Source organism: Orbicella franksi, chromosome 7 (genome assembly GCF_964199315.1).
Source record: "Orbicella franksi chromosome 7, jaOrbFran1.1, whole genome shotgun sequence".
Lineage (NCBI taxonomy): Eukaryota > Metazoa > Cnidaria > Anthozoa > Scleractinia > Merulinidae > Orbicella > Orbicella franksi.
The window spans coordinates 6594790-6612528 of NC_138151.1; the positions used below are offsets into that span (position 1 = coordinate 6594790).

At 38.7% G+C, this 17739-nt stretch overlaps 2 protein-coding genes and 1 pseudogene across 2 annotated transcripts; all 3 read left to right on the forward strand.

The window, feature by feature from the left end:
- Positions 1 to 5853: 5853 nt before the first annotated feature.
- LOC145492917 (uncharacterized) lies at positions 5854 to 6207 on the forward strand. The gene has a single exon (XM_081472294.1). It carries the CDS (start codon positions 5854 to 5856, stop codon positions 6205 to 6207), a length of 354 nt encoding a protein of 117 aa, XP_081328420.1.
- A 435-nt stretch (positions 6208 to 6642) lies between these two features.
- On the forward strand, positions 6643 to 9058 carry LOC145492803 (trace amine-associated receptor 1-like; annotated as a pseudogene).
- Positions 9059 to 15561: 6503 nt separating this feature from the next.
- Positions 15562 to 17228, forward strand: LOC145492804 (trace amine-associated receptor 5-like). The gene has a single exon (XM_081472185.1). The coding sequence runs from the start codon at positions 15562 to 15564 to the stop codon at positions 16867 to 16869; it is 1308 nt and encodes a 435-aa protein (XP_081328311.1). The 3' UTR covers positions 16870 to 17228.
- The last annotated feature ends 511 nt before the right edge of the window (positions 17229 to 17739 follow it).

Sequence of the window (17739 nt, forward strand, 5' to 3'; positions counted from 1 at the left end):
GTAGGTCGTCGTTCAAATAGCAGTTCTTTTAGAGGTATAAAAGTGAAGTGTGTTCCTGTGTTCCCGTGTTCCAATTCCCGTGTATCATTGGCATGCATAGTTAAAACCACCAGAGGCCTTCGCTACGAAAGATACAAGCACATGAAGTTTACACTTTAGGAAAAAAAATTGTAGTGATTTAGTACTTTAAATTTGCCGAGCTTTGCTTTTAACCCATTCCTCCGCTCAAAAGGAAAACAGGTTACAAACATTTCCATAAGAATCAATGAGAATATCGTTACAGATCAACAATCTGTAGTGGAGGTGATGGGTGATTATTTCTCCACGATGGCAAATGATATCGGTGGTCAACATGTATTAAAACTGACAGAACAAGACTTTAACAATCATCAAAGCGTGAAAGCTATCCGTCGTGCTTTCTATGACTCTTACTTTCAATTCGAAAAGACAAATCACAGCCAAGTCGAGAATGAACTTAGAAAGTTAAACACTAGTAAAGCACCGGGATGGGACTAAATTTCGCCAAAAATCCTCAGCTTAACTGCTGGAGCCATTGCAGCCCCGTTGACAGGGCTTTTTAACAATTGCATCAGTACGGGACAGTAGCCACGCAGCTGGAAGATGGGAGTGTGGACCCCAGTCTTTAAAAAGGATGACAGGACTAACTGCGCTAATTACCGACCCATAACAGCTCTAAACTCTGTAGCAGAAGTGTTCGAATCTCTGCTCAGTAAGCAAATCAGTGATAAGACTGACTCAGAGATGTATAGCAAAATGTCAGCCTACAGGAAAATGCATTCCTGCGAGACCAATCTCATACGTGTGACAGAGGACTGGAAAAAGCTATGGACAACAAGGAATGCGTGGCAGTCTTGTCAACGGACATGAGCAAGGCTTTCGACATCTCTACATCATGCTCTCATGATAAAGAAACTTGAGGCGTATGGGTTCTCTCATACATCTCTAGAGCTTATGCGTTCTTATTTTCAAGAAAGAAAAAATCGAGTCAAATTAATGGTGTGACTAGTTCCTGGAAAGACCAGTCAAGGGGCTTTCCTCAAGGTTCATCGTTTGGACCGCTGCTCTGGAACCTGTTCCAAAACGATTTATCCCTAAACGTGCATACCAGCAATCTGTTTATGTACGCTGACGACCACCAGGTATATTCCAATGGAACACGCATCGAATCTATAGCTTCCTCCCTCAAGAATGAAACAAAAACTGTATCACAATGGTATAAGGCCAACCTTCTCCAAGCTAATCCGAACAAATACCAAATTCTAGTCATGACACCTCAACAGGGTGACAAGAATGCAATGGACACGTGTACCATGACAATTGATGATCAACAAATTAGACCGACGAGGGACCTGAAGATACTTGGAATAAACATGGATGACGAACTCTCCTTCAGCGATCATGTTAGCGACATATGCAAGAAGGCCAGCCAAAAAGTGGGTGTGTTAGCAAGACTTCGTAATCTCATTTCATGTGAGACTAAGCTCCACTTATATCTAACTGCAATAATCCCTAATTTAACATACTGCCACACAGTTTGGCACTTCTGCAAAGCTTCTGACAGGCGCAAGCTTGAAAGAGCACAAGAACGCGCGCTAAGCATCATCTTTAATTCCAAGACAGACACCTACGATGCTCTTCTAAGTCGTGCAAAGCTACCCTCCCTTCATAATAGACGTCTTCAGGATATCGCGATCCTAATGTTCAAAGTGAAAAACGGCCTTGTACCTGACTACATAATGGAACTTTTTAGAAATTCGAACAAGGGCTATTCTCTTAGAAATGCTGACTTCGATCTGCCTCGTTTCTCTTCAGTTCGTTATGGAAAACACTCCATTAGATATCTTGGTCCTTACCTTTGGTCAAAACTGAGCGCAATTGACAATAAAATAGACTGACCATCGGTAACTTTAGAAAGAATATTAGAAACAAAGACCTCAGTGCTCTAATCGAGGATGCGTGTTCAAACTGCCTTATATGCACTTCTTAATTCTTGAACTACTCACTTAAATATCAATTTTTATTTCTCTCTTGTATTATACTGTATTTGTAATTTCAGAAACAGTTTTTATATTATTTATAATTATTTATTCTTACTTATTCCTAGTGTACCCAATTAATTTTAATTCGTATTCTTAACCGTACATTTTAAATCTCAATACATTGCAACGTAGTTGTGTCCCCAATTAGCTTCTGTGAGCTAAATACCTACCTTGACACTTAAATAAAGTTACTATTATTATTATTATTATTATTATTATTACTTGCAACAGCCTCGTATCCAGTGTCTTCGTTCCCCTTGACCAGCGGTCGGGGAAATCACCCAACGCGCAAATAATCAGGATCGGACCAATTAACTGTAGTCAAATATATTTGCTCCACACACACCAAAATAACGAGATAACAGCAGTTTGATTAACTTTGAAAATACGCTGCTAAATTTACAAATCAGGGATAAATTTATTTCTCTTCCATAGCAAGTGACAAACATCACTGCCTTACATGTAACTTGATTCACCTTACAACATGGTTTATTCCGTTTATGGAAATTTTATCGACATAATCCGTCTTTACATTCGAGATTCCTTGTCGCAACTGTTTGATTGCCTGGACTATAAATATTAAAATGAATAATACACAGGTGTAATAAGATATTCTCGGTTGGAATTCATGGAGGAAAAACGAAACCTTGATCGAAGAATGAAATGGAAAAAAAAATAAGTATGTGGAGATATCACCTTAGAATTTCGGCATTGGCATATAAAAGATACTGCTGAAAAACTCATCGTGTCAAACGTGTTTCTCGACGTGAAATATTCGTCATGTTACAGTTTGTCTTAATCCATTTTTCTAACGCTCGTCAAGTTAATCCATTTTAGACTGGTGATTGGTTGCTTGAACATTATTAATCTTACAAATGCTATGAGTGTGATTTGTATAGGTAATCGCATAATTTCGATAAAAATTGGTAACAAATATCTCAGGAGTAAATTTTTAAACGGCTCACGAAATTACTCGAGCCCGTAACACGAGTACAATTTTGAAGAAAAAGTACTAAACTATTTACGAAATACTAATTTGGATGACCAAGGGCTTATAAAATAAAACAAAGATGTAAATTATTACCCAGTGAACAGCAAAGAAAAAACTGTATACTGTCCATAAAAGCCCTTAAATTCCTCCATTTACAGAGGCCGAAAGTTCGAAATTCTAACCATATGTTAGCGGTCAAAGTCCGTTTCCAAAAAAGAAGCCGTTTGTGTAATTTGTCTCGATGACTTTCGCACTCAAAGCGTTTCGATACTTTTTAATTGTGCACTTAATTCAAAGCGGTACATTTTGGCCTGTGTGACGCCGTAATGGAAGGATTCAACGAACCTTCAAATGATGGACTGTTTAAATGTTCGAGTATTTTTACTTTTACTATTTCCATATCAAATGATTGTGTGTCAAATGGCCTTGTTCTATGACTCTATAAGAACAAATGCGAATTTCTGGCGAAATCATTAACCCCTAACAAGATAGCGGACAATTATTTGAGGTTAAAAATCGTATCTTGCTTTCCCGAATGAAGGTAAGTGCAAATTTTGAATGGCAAATATAATTTCATTGCTTGAAAGCTTTTCTTTTCTTAGAAACAAATTTATAATTCAGCTTGCTAGTATTTTCTCTTCTATTCTCGTGTTTGCACTTGGTTTGCTTTTCTCCGGTTTCAATGATAATAAACGGTAACGATTTCCTTCTTTTCATATACGCTGTTTGGTTGCCTGAGCAAAATAATATTAAAATACCAGTTTACTACAAACAACGATAAATAAACGGTTTAATTAAATTTTTATGTCAGATTTAATAAAACGATATTGACTAAACGATGCGATTTCAAATGTTTTCAATATATCGCCTTTAGGGCATATTCGAGACGTTAAATTCCACCCCTACACGTAGGAATATCGATTGTCAGGTGAAACACTGAAATTTGTCTACTCCGTAATTGACGCAGGCAAACACCGTGGTCAGATTCCTTTTTCACCAACAAGTATTTATCTTCCACTTTGGTTCGTCGCGTTTTACAGCCACTGAAAGGTCTTGATACTTCCTAGGTGTGCATTAATTCATAACGGTACTACTGGGTTCCATCAAGGTGTAATTGAAGGACACAGCTACACCCGTCAAATAATAACCTTTTGGGAATTTCCGAGTTGTCTCATGTGACGCTGCTACCCTACAAAAAAGTGATTAAATGATTCAGCGACCAACGTTATTGGCAAGTGACAAAATAAGAACTCTTTTTTTTATTTTCCTTGAACAGAATGTGAATTTCCGGCTCTGAAATCGAGAATTCCCTTTCGAGAAAGTGGTCGTTTTGCTTACGGCTCAGTTATTTAGGTTAAACTTTGGGAATCTGAGGTAGAAGCAACTTTGAATGATAATTGAGATATTATTTTAAAGTTACACAGTGATTTTCCTTTCAAATAAGCATAGATTAACAGAGGGCCGGTGATGCAGGTTATGAGGTCTAACAAAGTTTTTTCAATGCACGTCGTCGTTCGCTTTTTTTGGCCTTGACCGTACACATAACGCTAGCCTGTGTTACTCGATCTTCCCTCCAAGAACGAAACTAACTAACTAACTAACTAACTAACTAACTAACTAAAAAAACAAACAAACAAACAAATAAATAAATAATAATAATAATAAGTCAAAGGTTTCAGTGATGATATAAGAATGGAATTTGGGCTTGACAAGTGCGCCAAAGCTACATTCAAACGAGGAAAACTGGCGAAAACCGAAAACATCGAACTCGATGTTGGCACCACCACACAAGACCTCGAGCAGGAAGGCACCTACAAATACCTTGGTGTGAATGAAGGAGATGGGATCCAACATGCAAAGATGAAAGAGAAAATTCGGAAAGAGTATTACCGTAGAATTCGCCTGGTGCTCAAATCCGAACTTAATGCTGCCAATAGAATTGACGCAATCAACACTCTTGCTGTCCCAGTCGTCACTTATAGTTTCAACATCATAAACTGGAAAATGGAAGAACTTATGAAGTTAGACAGAAAAACAAGGAAGTTCTTGACGATGGCAAAAATGCACCACCCAAAAGCTGACGTGGACAGGCTATATATCCTTAGTAAGGCAGGTGGAAGGGGTCTTGCACAATTAGAAATTACCTACAAAACAACTACAATTGGCCTAAACACATATCTCAACAACAAAGATGATTACCTCCTCAAAATTGCGAGGGATCACGACCGCGGCAAGAAAACAATGTCCATACACCATCAAGCCGCAAAATACGGGCGAGAACTCAGCTTACCAGAAGCTGAAGTGGCAGAGAATGAGCCAGCCACGACCTATCCCTGAAGGGTCAAGCTGAAAGCCAAACACCAAGCTTTAGAACAACTCAAGAGCAAATGGGAAGAAAAGCCTTTGCATGGTCAGTACCCAAAAAGAACAAAATAGAAGGATGTAGATCAAGACAAAACCCACAATTGGCTGAGTACACCTGGCCTCAAATCAGAAACAGAAGGTTTCATTATTGCTGCCCAATATCAATGCATTAAGACCAACTATTACCGAAACAAGATCCTGAAAGATGGCACCGACCCAATGTGCAGAATCTGTGGGTAATTTCAAGAAACAGTTGACCACCTTGTCTCCGGATTCCCTGAACTTGCCAAGACCGAGTACATACAAAGACACAATAAAGCTCCAGCATACCTCCACTGGACAATATGCAAACACTATAACATCAAAGTACAAGATAAACACTACGAACATGAACCAGCTACTGTGACAGAAAACCAAACAGCAACTATACTTTGGGACATGCCAATCCAAACCGACAAAGAGATAAAAGCAAACAGACCAGACAAAGTGGTGAAAGACAAGAAGGAAAGAACCTGTCTGCTTATCGATATGTCCATCCCCACAGAAAGGAACACCTCCTTGAAAACAATGGAAAAACTCACAAAGTACAAAGATCTTGAGATTGAAATCGAGAAAACGTGGGGAATGAAAACAACAACTGTCCCAGTGATCATTGGAGCTTTCGGGCTTGTCAAGAAGGGAAAAGAAAACTACATCGGCAAGATCCCAGGCAATATTAGAATAACAGAGCTACAGAAGACCGTCCTCCTTGGAACTGCTCACATACTTAGGAGGACTCTATCCATCAAGTAATCCAGCAGACTTATGACTGCCCTAGGCTCACGGATTGAACTCGGCACCATAAGTTAAAAGCGGCAAGACTTTAAGGACTTATAATAATAATAATAATAATAATAATAATAATAATAATAATAATAACAATAAACCAAACGGAGACAATACACTTGATAACTCAGTTTTTTTTTTCTTTCGAGGAGTGTGGCTGTAACACAGGCCAACAAAACGCAAGAGTTGTATGTATCTGACTGATTTTTCAAAAACACGCTCGTAGAAATGAAGCCTTCATTGAGGGTCATTCATGTAAGCTATGTATATATCTATTTATATATCTGACTGATTTTCCAAAAACATACCCCTAGGTTTGAACTCCTTAATTCATGTAACCTGTGATTGTTTTTTTTTTTGGGGGGGGGGGGGGGGGGCTCCTTATGGGAGCTGCTTGCGAAGCCCCTCCTTTCAATTAGTGTTAAGTTTGACCAAGTAGACACTCGTTCATGAATTTTAGTTCGTCCGGTGACTCGAAAAAGGAGCTGACGATCGATTAGCTTTCTATAACTATTTTCTAAAGTCTGCCCGAGGACATCATTCAGTCAAATGTAGGTGCAAGTCTAACGATTTGCTAGTAAGCGGCGTCCACGTGCACTGAGATGTGACGGGTCGCCATTTAGTCCCGTAATTAGGCAGTTTGCATTGTGGTGATAATGCTCTGCTTGCTTTAGACAGCGAACAGCTTTAGCCACATCAACTAGGGCTTGGAAGTGCTATTAAACGGACATCAGTAGCTGCTGTTGGCGATATTTGGCCTGAACTTTTTTAGAACCGAAAAAAGCTCGTACTACATCAGGCGACAGAGTTTTCCTTACGTATACTTTATCTAACGAGCTTTAGGCCATTCAAGTTTTTCATGCGCAAGACAGTCATAACCGCACCACCGTACTCCCAACTCAAAACAGTGGTACACTGGTACCCTAGAAGCTCGATTTCCGCCGCTCTCTCGAGTGCAGTCTAAGGTGGAGCGCGGGCTCCTTTCCAGAACAGCGACTGGTAATTGAGCTTAGGTACACCAATGCCTTTGGGTTAGCTGACGCAAAAGCTGCAACTTCACAGCAAAAGAATGCAGGCATACTATCTCCTATTTGAAAGGCCAATGATTATTATAATACACAGAACGATCAGAGACCTAAGGCAAACAGTCAGTGCTACACGAAGACGAAAATTATGGTGCATAGAAGTATCAATGAATACCTTATATTCATAAGACTTATTGTATACCTTCTGTCCATCTGCCCCCCACCCCAAAGAAAAAAGATTTGCATGACTAAATAGAGCATTTGTACCTTTGTTAACCTTTCTCTGGAGTCGTTTCATTGACAACTGGGTCCCCTCAGAGTATGGTTTACCTTCAGGTAGGAAACACAGGTCAGTTACATTCAACATTAGTCAGGAAACAAAGGCGTATTTTAACGAGAGTTATACCCGTTTTTATTTTACTCGTCATAGGATTGATTGAAGGAACGGCAGACAGGCCTAAAAGCCGAAGCTGAAGACCGCATGTGATCGAGAGAGGGATTTGGTTATTTAACGGACCCTGTATCCCAACGAGAGACATTCTTCACGTTCAGCATGGACATAAACAACAACGAAACAAGCATCAATTCATTCATTTCGACGTTTTATTTCCCGTACGCACCCCACATATCATGGGAAGTCGGGGGTTCAGCTTTTCACTTGATTATAGGCCTTACAACGGTCATGGCTTCATTTCCCACCGTTCTTTTGAACGCATTAATAATCCTGGCTATAAAACAAAGAAGAGAGCTAGACAAATCCTCAAACATTATGTTGTCAAGCATGGCCGTTACGGATCTTCTAGTTGGCCTTATAGTTATGCCGACATATGCCACAATTGATTTCTTTACGTTAAGTCAAGTTTCGTTTGAGTATACCTGTATGTTATATGCGGTAAATATGTTCTTCGGGCCTTTGCTCTCCACAGTTACTTTGGATCACTTGACTATCATTGCTTGGGAGAGGTACGTGGCGGTACAAAAATGGATGGACTACAAGCTTATCATCACGAATGGCCGCCTCAAAAAGATTGCGATAGGTACCTGGCTATCTGCACTCTTCCCAACGGCTGCATACCTTGCTTTGACAGTGGTCGTTGTGGACCGTATAGTTTTGGACGGCGTTTTAACCGGGTGGGCTGCTGTAGAAACTATTTGTTTATTTCTTATTGCCTTCTTCTATTAGAAGGTTTACCTCGGAATACGCAATCGTAATCTAAACGAAATCTCTCAAATCGACGTTCTAATGAAAGCAAAACGGCTGGAGTCTAAAGTTGCCAAGACAACTGGTTTATTAACCGCTGCGGTAATATCCTCGTCCATTCCAGTATTACTTTTTCCTATCTTAGGAAATGTTGTGCCACTGTTTCGTACAAAGCCCCTAACCGGTTTACACAGACATTTATTCAGTTGAACTCTCTATTTAATCCGCTGCTTTACTGTTATAGAGACCAACGTTTCAGAAAGGCTCTTAGCGAGCTGTTGGGGATCAAAGAGCCTCAACTGACAGTCAGTGGTTGGTGCCGCTCAATTTTTAAGGCAAAAGGATCCAGTTAGCTCGTTAGAGCTTCACTTAGTAGGAAAACGTATCCAACACTTAAAAAGATCACTATCTTGCAATCTAACTGGTGCTTTAGATTCTGTCCATGGACCACCTAGTGTGATTACTTTGAAAGGTCTTTGTCTGCTCCTACCCTTGACATACCTGCAGCAGCTCCTTAGATGACTTGGTTGCGCAGCAGCCTTCATCCATCGTTGAAACAAGTGAAACAATTTATGTTGAAAGCGTCGTGTAATGTGAAGCGAGGTAAGACATTCCTGAAGGTAACAGCAAGCCTGAAATAATGCCATGAAATCTAATAAATATATCAAGACCTAAATCCTGTGATTCCAACAAGACTCCGTGAAATTTGCCAACCACGACCTGTCATGGAACGGTTGAAAGGCCATATACTTTGACAGTGAATATCACGGCCCCATATGAAGCGTCTCTGAACAACGTCTCAATTGGAGGCAGGATTTTTAATATATACGAAGTAACAAGTTAGGCGAACACCGCCAGAATTTCAATGTGTACGTAAAACATAATTCCATGCAGAAACAATAGAACCAAAACTTAACAAGAACTTAGGCTTACCTTGAACTCCACAAGGAGAGAAAGCGAGTGCAAAAAAAACATCACATTCTCTAGCTAAGAAAAAAGCTATGAGCCTAATTTCCACGTCTGTTAAACACGATCTCACATTCTTACTTTGAGTTAATTGTATCAATTCTTTGACCTCGCCGGCCGCGCTGTTGTGACCGATACATGACCACAGTCATAAATACCTCTCCCAGCTTTCATCTACATGTGAGCAAACGCCTACCGGCGAAATACTACATATTCAAAAAAGCGAAACAAATGAAACCAAAATAGCCGATCTCAACTTTGGAGGTCTTCGCGTACCCAGGCTCTCCATGTTATCGGACCTAAATGTAGGTTTTTCTAGTCCCCCCTAAAACCTGCCAAACAAGGGGTGAAGACTCTTAAACAGACACAATCTTAGCAGGGGAGGAAGGGGAAAAATGTTTAGTCCAGGTTTAATGAATAAATTAATCAGAATGGAGAGAGTGAGTGAGTGAGTGAGCGAGCGCGTGAGTGCCATTGGACTGCCTCGTAAAGCTCATGGATGACGTCACCCATGAGCTAAAAATGCTCTTCAACTGCTACATGTGCTTAGTAGGGATTTTTGGACCGATAGCGAATTGATTCGTCTGCTTTTTCTAAAAGTTTAAGATCTTGATCCTTACTTTTAAAGCTTTACATGATTTGTCTCCTTGAGAAGCCTCTACAGTCCTTTAAGAACTCTCCGTCCATCTACATCTTTCCGTCTTAACTGTACCAGCCTTATAACTTTTTTAACACAATCTTCCAGAAAGCTCCCATCTTAATGCGGATGGCCAAATCGGTATAAGGTGGTCCGTTTTACATGACATTGTAAACCAAAGGTCAATTATTATTTTTGTTTTGTTTCGATCCCAAAATTTCGTGGAAAATGGATTTTTCATTAAATGTGGGTGTTTTAAGCAAGCTAGAGTAACCCCAAAATTTGGAGTTTCAATTTTCGATTTTGTGTAGTTTTAGAGGTGCCTATAAAAAAAAATTCCTCGAAATAAAATAAAATAAAGAAAGCAAATCTGCCAAAACAAAGGCCATTTTCGTTCATTGCATAAGTTGCTTGACTTGTGTGGAAAAAATCAAGGCAATCCATGGCCATCGTCCACGAAAATTTGAATGATGGTTTTTTCACGGACACGCTCTTAACAAAGATTGCAAATTGACTCGTTTCGCTTTCGACGAGCTTCATCAATTTGAAGCCGTTCCGCGTGAATAGAAATATATCGTTCTGAACCCATCAGACGCACAATTCTATTTTCAGTTCTAGTTACATTTACAAAATCACGACAATTAAAGAATTTACCGTAATAAGTCTGATAAATGAATCGAAAAAGTAAATTAAAATGAAATGGCCCGGAACAATAAAACGCACGACATCAAGGCAACTGTTGAGTACAGCGGCCCAAAGACGTTTTCATGAACAGACCCTTTTTCCAATTAGTGCGGAGAATTTTCACATTTAATGTTCCGCTACTCTCCATTTATATATTAATTGAAAGCGGCAACTATTGTTGGCGCTAAAGGCAGTTCCCTTTACTCCAAAGGATTCGGAAACTCTTTAAATATTGGACCAATTAGAATTTTAATCAGTTGCCCTGATTCCAGTAGCAAACAATTCTGCGTCTAATAGCATTACTATTTATGGATAAATCGACAGAAAGCAAACGATTTTTAGCGGCCCTTTTTCGCCACTTTTATTTTCGTAAATCTGAGGTAAGAGCAGTTGTTAAAGATAAATGTTACACCAGTTTTCAATGTTCACGATGTTTTTCGTTACCATAATTTCCCGATTATCGTTTCAGTATTTCAAATTTCCTTTCATCATTTTTATTCAACACAACGTAAAAATAGACCTACCTTGAATTTTCGAAAAATTAGCAGCAGCAGTTGAAGAGCATCCCCTTGAGGCCATTTCTGCCTGCATTAGAACTTTTTTAGCCCAGTTTTCCAAAAAGCTCCAATATTAGTACAGATGACCAAATCGGCAAAGGGTGGTTCGTTTTATTTCACATTATAAACCAAAGATCAGGGGTTTTTTTTCTTTTATTTAACTGTTTCGGTCACAAATTTTCTTGAAAAGTGGATTGCCTTAATTTTCTCTACACAAGTCAATCAACATATACGATTAACGCAAATGGCCCCTACTTCGGCAAATTCGCTTTCTTTATTTTTTGACGAATTTTTTTTATAGGTATAAAATCGAAAATTGAAAGTCCAAATTTTCGGGTTACACTATGCTTGCTTAAAATTTTACAGTTAATGAAACATCCTAATTTTTTCAGAATTACTGCATAATTCTTTCTTCCTTCTACACAACTAATAATCACTTGCTTACCTAAAACACAAGCAAAGTTGTCCTGTAAGAAGACGTTTTTGGCATTTTTGCTAACGTAGCCCCTAAGCAAACAGATCTTTTTTTTTTAAAGAAGTGGAACCTCTTCATGAATGATGACTGTTATCAGCTAAATGTATTGAAGCTAAGCTACAATTATTTGTATCAAAAGTTGTGTGCACTGTTAATTTTGAAGCGCAAAACAATCGAGCAAGTAGCTGAAAATTCAACATTTTCGATAGCAAATTGACTCGTTTTCCTTTGAATTCGAATTTGAAGTCGTTCCGTGTCAATGCAATAGAAATCGTTCCTTAACCCGTCAGACACAGCTCTATTTTCAGTTCTAGTTATATTTACAAAATCATGATAATCAAAGAATTGACAGGTGTAATAAAGTAATTTTGAGTCTCAAAAATGAATCGAAAAAGTAAAACATAGCGAAATGGCCCGGAACAATAAAATGTACGATAACAAGGCAACTGTTGGGTATAGCGGCCCAGAAACGCTTTCAGAAGCAGACAGTTTTTCCAATTAATTAGTGCGGAGAATTTTCACATTTGATTTTCCGATACTCTCCATTTACACATTAATTGAAAGTGGTAAATATTGTTGGTGCTAAAGACAGCTGTTCCCTTCACTCCAGAATTTGATTCAGTTGCCCTGATTCCACTAGAAAATAATTTTGCGTCCAATGAATGGCATTCTATGGCTAAATCGACAGAAAGCAAACGATTTTTAGCGGCCATCTATCGCCACTTTTATTTTCATAAATGTGAGGTAAGACCAGTTTTAAACGATAAATATTACTCCAGTTTTCCATGTTCAAGATTTCTTCGTTACCATAATATCCTGATTAATGATGGCAGTAATCTTCTTGCATTTATAGGATTTAAGAGCGAATGTAGCCAAAAATCGAACATTTTCGATATAAAGTGGGAACAACCGAAATATCGATTGCGCTCATATTCTCAGCCTTAGTAGACCTTGATGTGAAGCAAATCACAGCATACTTCGTTTCGCTGAATATCGATTTACTTTCGAGGTAATCGATAATGGCCGCTTTTAGAGCTCAAAATTTCAGACGAATTTCGAAGCTTCGCGGAACAAAATTAAGCAATCTAGAGCAATAAAAACTACCAAATCTCTCAGAACAACTTCAAACACATGTTAACAGCAATGTGAGCACTTTCTGTCCATATATTTACAAATCATAGTTACATATACCCGACCTACGTTTAACTAGATTGAATATAGGGTAAAAGAAACCCGTTATAAGTATGAGCAGCAACACAAAAAAGAAATTCGTCGAGAACCCGTGTTTTAGAAGGCAAAGGCTAGTTCTTTTGGATCTCTCAACTATTTTGGGGGAAATGTATCCAAAGCGATGTAATTGAGTTTCAAAGGTGGATAAAATGCGCTGATTTAACGGCTCCCAAAAAGTCACCTGAATTAGCATAATTGAAGCTTGGCCAAAAATATTTAATTCTTTCGCAGTTTGCGTTCAATAGTAAATCAATGTAACTTAGAACCTCTAACCTTTTTGTTTGGTGTCAAAGAAGAGGGCTGTAGTCCCGACGTTATTGCTTGCTTTGGGGCGATCCTTCAAGATTACTTGGCCGTAATTTCGCAACGCATCATATTAGTTTAACGCACCCCAGACGGTTTTAATTTTTAATGATCTTCCGTTCCAAATTAGTTAAACATCAGTTCTGGACTACTGTTAAACCGCAAATGCGAGCGACAAGTCTTTCCTTTATAGACAGATACCTCTTTGCTTGAGTAAATATCGCTAATTAATTCACAATAAGTTCAAGTGAAATCGACAACTACCGCGAGAGTTAAGTACATTATGTATGGCCTATTTTGATTGTGTCGAGGGTAACTTTAGGTTTTAAAAAACACTGTGGAAATATTTATCCAAAAATATGAGAATGTTAAAGGTCCCTGATCGACAGAGTCGGAAGACTCAGTTTGTGATTATTTTTGATGGTGGAAAGCGCAGGGCCGTTGTGCATGTGTGACAAATAGCGCTTACACCCGGACCGAAAATCTAGCATTTCTTTCAACAGTTTAGCTGTTAGTAGCATTATTATTATTTCTTGCTAACTCTACAGAAAGCAAACGACTTTCTAGCGACCCTTAATCGCCCCTTTCATTTTATGTAAATCTGAGGTAAGAGAAGTTTTAAACGATTAATATTATTTTAGTTTTCTGTGTTCAAGGTTTCCCGAATTGCATGAGGATCGTTCCCAGTCAAACGATCAGAGTGGGTCAACATTAGTATTACTTGATAACGGGTCAGCTCAGTAAATTGCCGAACGGTTAGGCGAAATATTAAGACGGAAAGTGTAAGTTACGCTTTGCAACCTAGTCGTGTACGTTTTGTCAAATTTATGAAGATCTCTTTCAGATTATTCGTACTCACTTCGAAAATTAATTGTAGGAAATAAACCTAAACAAAGTCTTTTCTATGGCTTAGCTACATAATCACATACTGAGGTTTTGTCCGGAAATTTCAAAGTTAAAATGTACCATTCTAGTAAAAGTTTGTTTTCGAACGTTTTCTTCAGCTCTTTGCCCCTTTTATTAATTGTTACGTTAATTATGGTTTTATGTCGAACTACAAAGTATTAAGAGTGAAATTTATTACCTAACGTTAATCAGAAAATTGGCAGGTGTTTAGAATGAAAATAATTCTTAAATGAATTAAATAAATCAAAACCGTAAATCATCAAGAATAGCGCACAAAGTTTTGTGCGTAACGCTGTTAACTGTTATCGTAGAATTTCGGTAATGCTCCCCTTGAAATACTTGCAATCTGCAACCAATCTAGATTGCATTCAAAAAGAAAACGAACAGTATTTCCAATTTCCCTTTATGATTTTCATTCAACACAAATTTAATAAAAAAAAAACAGACCTACCTTGAATTCTCGAAAAATTAAGGTGGCTCAGAACCCTCCCCACAGAATTTTTTTAAACTTTGTAACAAGTTGCATCTTATCTTGGTTATCACTATTCGATAATACAAAAGGGGGGTCACCAAGCTCGTTTTTGAGTTATAAGCGCTCAAAGGTAATATTAAGGGTGTTTTTAGCAGGTCATACTGTTGCTATGGTAACCTACTGTGACACGAAATTGACACCAACACGTTCACCAATGATTGGGCAGTTTTTTGATACCATGATTTTAGCATCAACCTAGATAGAGTGGTTATAATGAACCATTAACACTGTTTTGAGCCACCTTAATACCGAAGACTTTGCAGTTATTTTAACGGCCATAGTCCTACTTCGAAGAGAGTCCAACTTCGAAGCAATACTGCACATTTTGTTTTCTGAGGTCCCAAAGGCTGCATTAAATCCGCGATTTCTATTCAAAACACAGCTGAAAGAGTATAGCTCGTCGTGTCGGCGGTTATCGAAGGAGAGAAAAAATTTCCAGGTTCTTTACCAGCAAGGTTATTAAGACTCTCAATCCCATGATTTTGCTTTTCGGTGCCTCTTTAATGTTGTTCAATGTTTCTTCTTTCCATTTTGAACATTGGCTTACATGTTTTGGCCGGACGGAAGCCCTCTGTCAACCTCCGTACGTTCGCTGACTTCATAACAAAAATGTTTGGCATTGATTTTCTACCCATGGTGCTCCGCTATAAAGTCGTAAATATTTAGAGCAATGCAATTTACTAGGTTTGTAGAACTAAAGATGAGACAGGAAACGTATTTTAAACTGTGATTGTGTGCGTTTTGATCTTAGATCCTGTTTTGACAACCGGATTGAAGGACCAGAAGGGCTTCATATAAAGACAACATGCAACCGAACAACACCGAAGCAACCATCAAGTTTTCCAGCTCAGCATTCTATTGCCGATACGAATCAGGCGAATTACGAGACTCTCAGAATACCACCTCTGTTTACTTGATTGTAGCCGTTCTGACATTTATTCCTTTACTTCCTACCATTCTTATGAACGCGATGGTTATCCTAGCTATAAAGCAAAAGAGAGAACTACAAAGACCCTCTAACATTCTGTTGTCGAGCTTGGCTGTTACAGATCTTCTAATTGGCATTACGGTAATGCCTTTATTTGTCATTGTTAATTTTTTAATATTCCGGCAAGATTGGTCTGAACTTACATGCATGTTATTCTTGGTGAATCCATGCCTAATGCAACTGCTCTTCTTGGCTACCTTATTTCACTTGACAATTATTGCATGGGAGAGGTACGTGGCGATACAGAGGTGGATGGACTACAAGATTCTCATCACAAATAGCCGCCTCAAGAAACTGGCGATAGCTGCCTGGATCTCAACGCTTTTTCCTGCGGTTCCAAACCTAATAGTCAGAGTAGCTGATGCAGATGGTGCAATTATAGGAGCCTTTTTCGCGGTGTGGACTGCAGAGGCAGCAGCTTGTTTAATACTTATTGCATATTTCTATCGAAAGGTGTACCTTGGAATACGCGAACATAAAGTAAACGAAATCCAGCAGGTTGATGTCCTCGCCAAGGTGAAACTTGAATCCAAAGTTGCCAAGACAACTGGCTTGCTGACCGCTGCACTGATATTCTGCTTTATCCCAGTAGCTGTTTTTACCATCTTACATATACGATATGTTTTCCCAGCCACTCGCGCAAATGTTGGTCTCCGGATTACAACACTAGTGACGCAGTGGAACTCATTGTTTAATCCACTGCTTTATTGTTATAGAGATCGCCGTTTCAGGAATGCCATTGGCGAACTTTTACGATTGAAAAAGCCTGCAGCAATCCAGTCAGCAGTCGGTGCTGCTCAATATGTCAGACGAAAGGAGCCTTCAGGATCGTCAGAGCACCACAACCCGAAAGCGCGTAAACAACACTTGACAAGATCGGCATCTTGCAATTCATTAGTTGCTTTAGATTCTAGTCTTGGGACATCGACCGAAGTTATGTTGAAGAGATCTTTGTCTATCGCCGCGCTTGATAAATGCAGCAACACCTTTGTCGGTCTAGAGCTGGGGAAAACTTCATCCATCGTGGTAACGAATGCAACAACACACGCCGAAATAGGCGTGCAAAGTAAAGCGAGGGAAAACAATCTTGAATGTACCAGAGATGTGAGCAAACATCAAGCTTAATCGCACCGTATCCGGGTTAAGCCAAGATAGAAATCGTGGGATTCCATTAACCCCGTGAAAGTAACCAATCACAGTTATGGCATGATTCGAAGACTGAAACCGGCAAAAACAAACTTCAAGGCGTCAGATAAAGTAATCGACTCCCCTGCAAGCTATAACTGAGAAAAAACTTTGTTCAAAGAGAAACGTGGAGACTGATCTTAAGCTTTATAGAGGCAATTCAGAAACTTAAAATAAGAGAAGTCTTGCCACCAATATTCTTGACCAATCTTCTTTTTCAGCCCGTCTATATCGTCTGGGCAGAATAAAAAGAGTTCGAAAGCACCCAATAATTGATCATTTAGGTGCTTGGACTAAAAGTTGCTCACCAAAATCTATTGTGCTAGTTGCGTATATTTTGTCCGAATTAGAATTTAAAAGTAGACACAAATGTTAGTTGATCAATTGAACAAAAGTAGATGTGAAATTAAGAACGTTTTAGCAGAAAGGTTTGAGTTTTTTTACCATCAAAAGTTCAAAATTGTGTATGCTTCAGTTTGCTCCAACAACTAATGTTGATGTTGAGTTATTTTGACAGACTACCAAGCACAGGAAAGGATTAACTAGTATCAGCCACCTTAAAGGAAAGTGCCTGCACGATATTACGTATAACGGTTTACAACTATGGTATTAATTAATTAATTAATTAATTAATTAATTAATTAACTAATTAATTAGCGTCTTAGTTTTATCTGAAAGTAATGTGGTAATACTTTCATGTGAAATTTCGTTGCTTCGTGTTTTCATGGCAACGACACTAAAATTATAATGCGAGTTATCATAACAGAGAAAATAGTGAAAAACTCTCTTCGCGTCAAAAGAGGCGCATTT

Excerpts from the sequence above, each read along its gene's own strand:
- LOC145492917 (XM_081472294.1), top strand. The coding sequence starts at position 5,854 with ATGCCAATCCAAACCGACAAAGAGATAAAAGCAAACAGACCAGACAAA.
- LOC145492804 (XM_081472185.1), top strand. The coding sequence starts at position 15,562 with ATGCAACCGAACAACACCGAAGCAACCATCAAGTTTTCCAGCTCAGCA.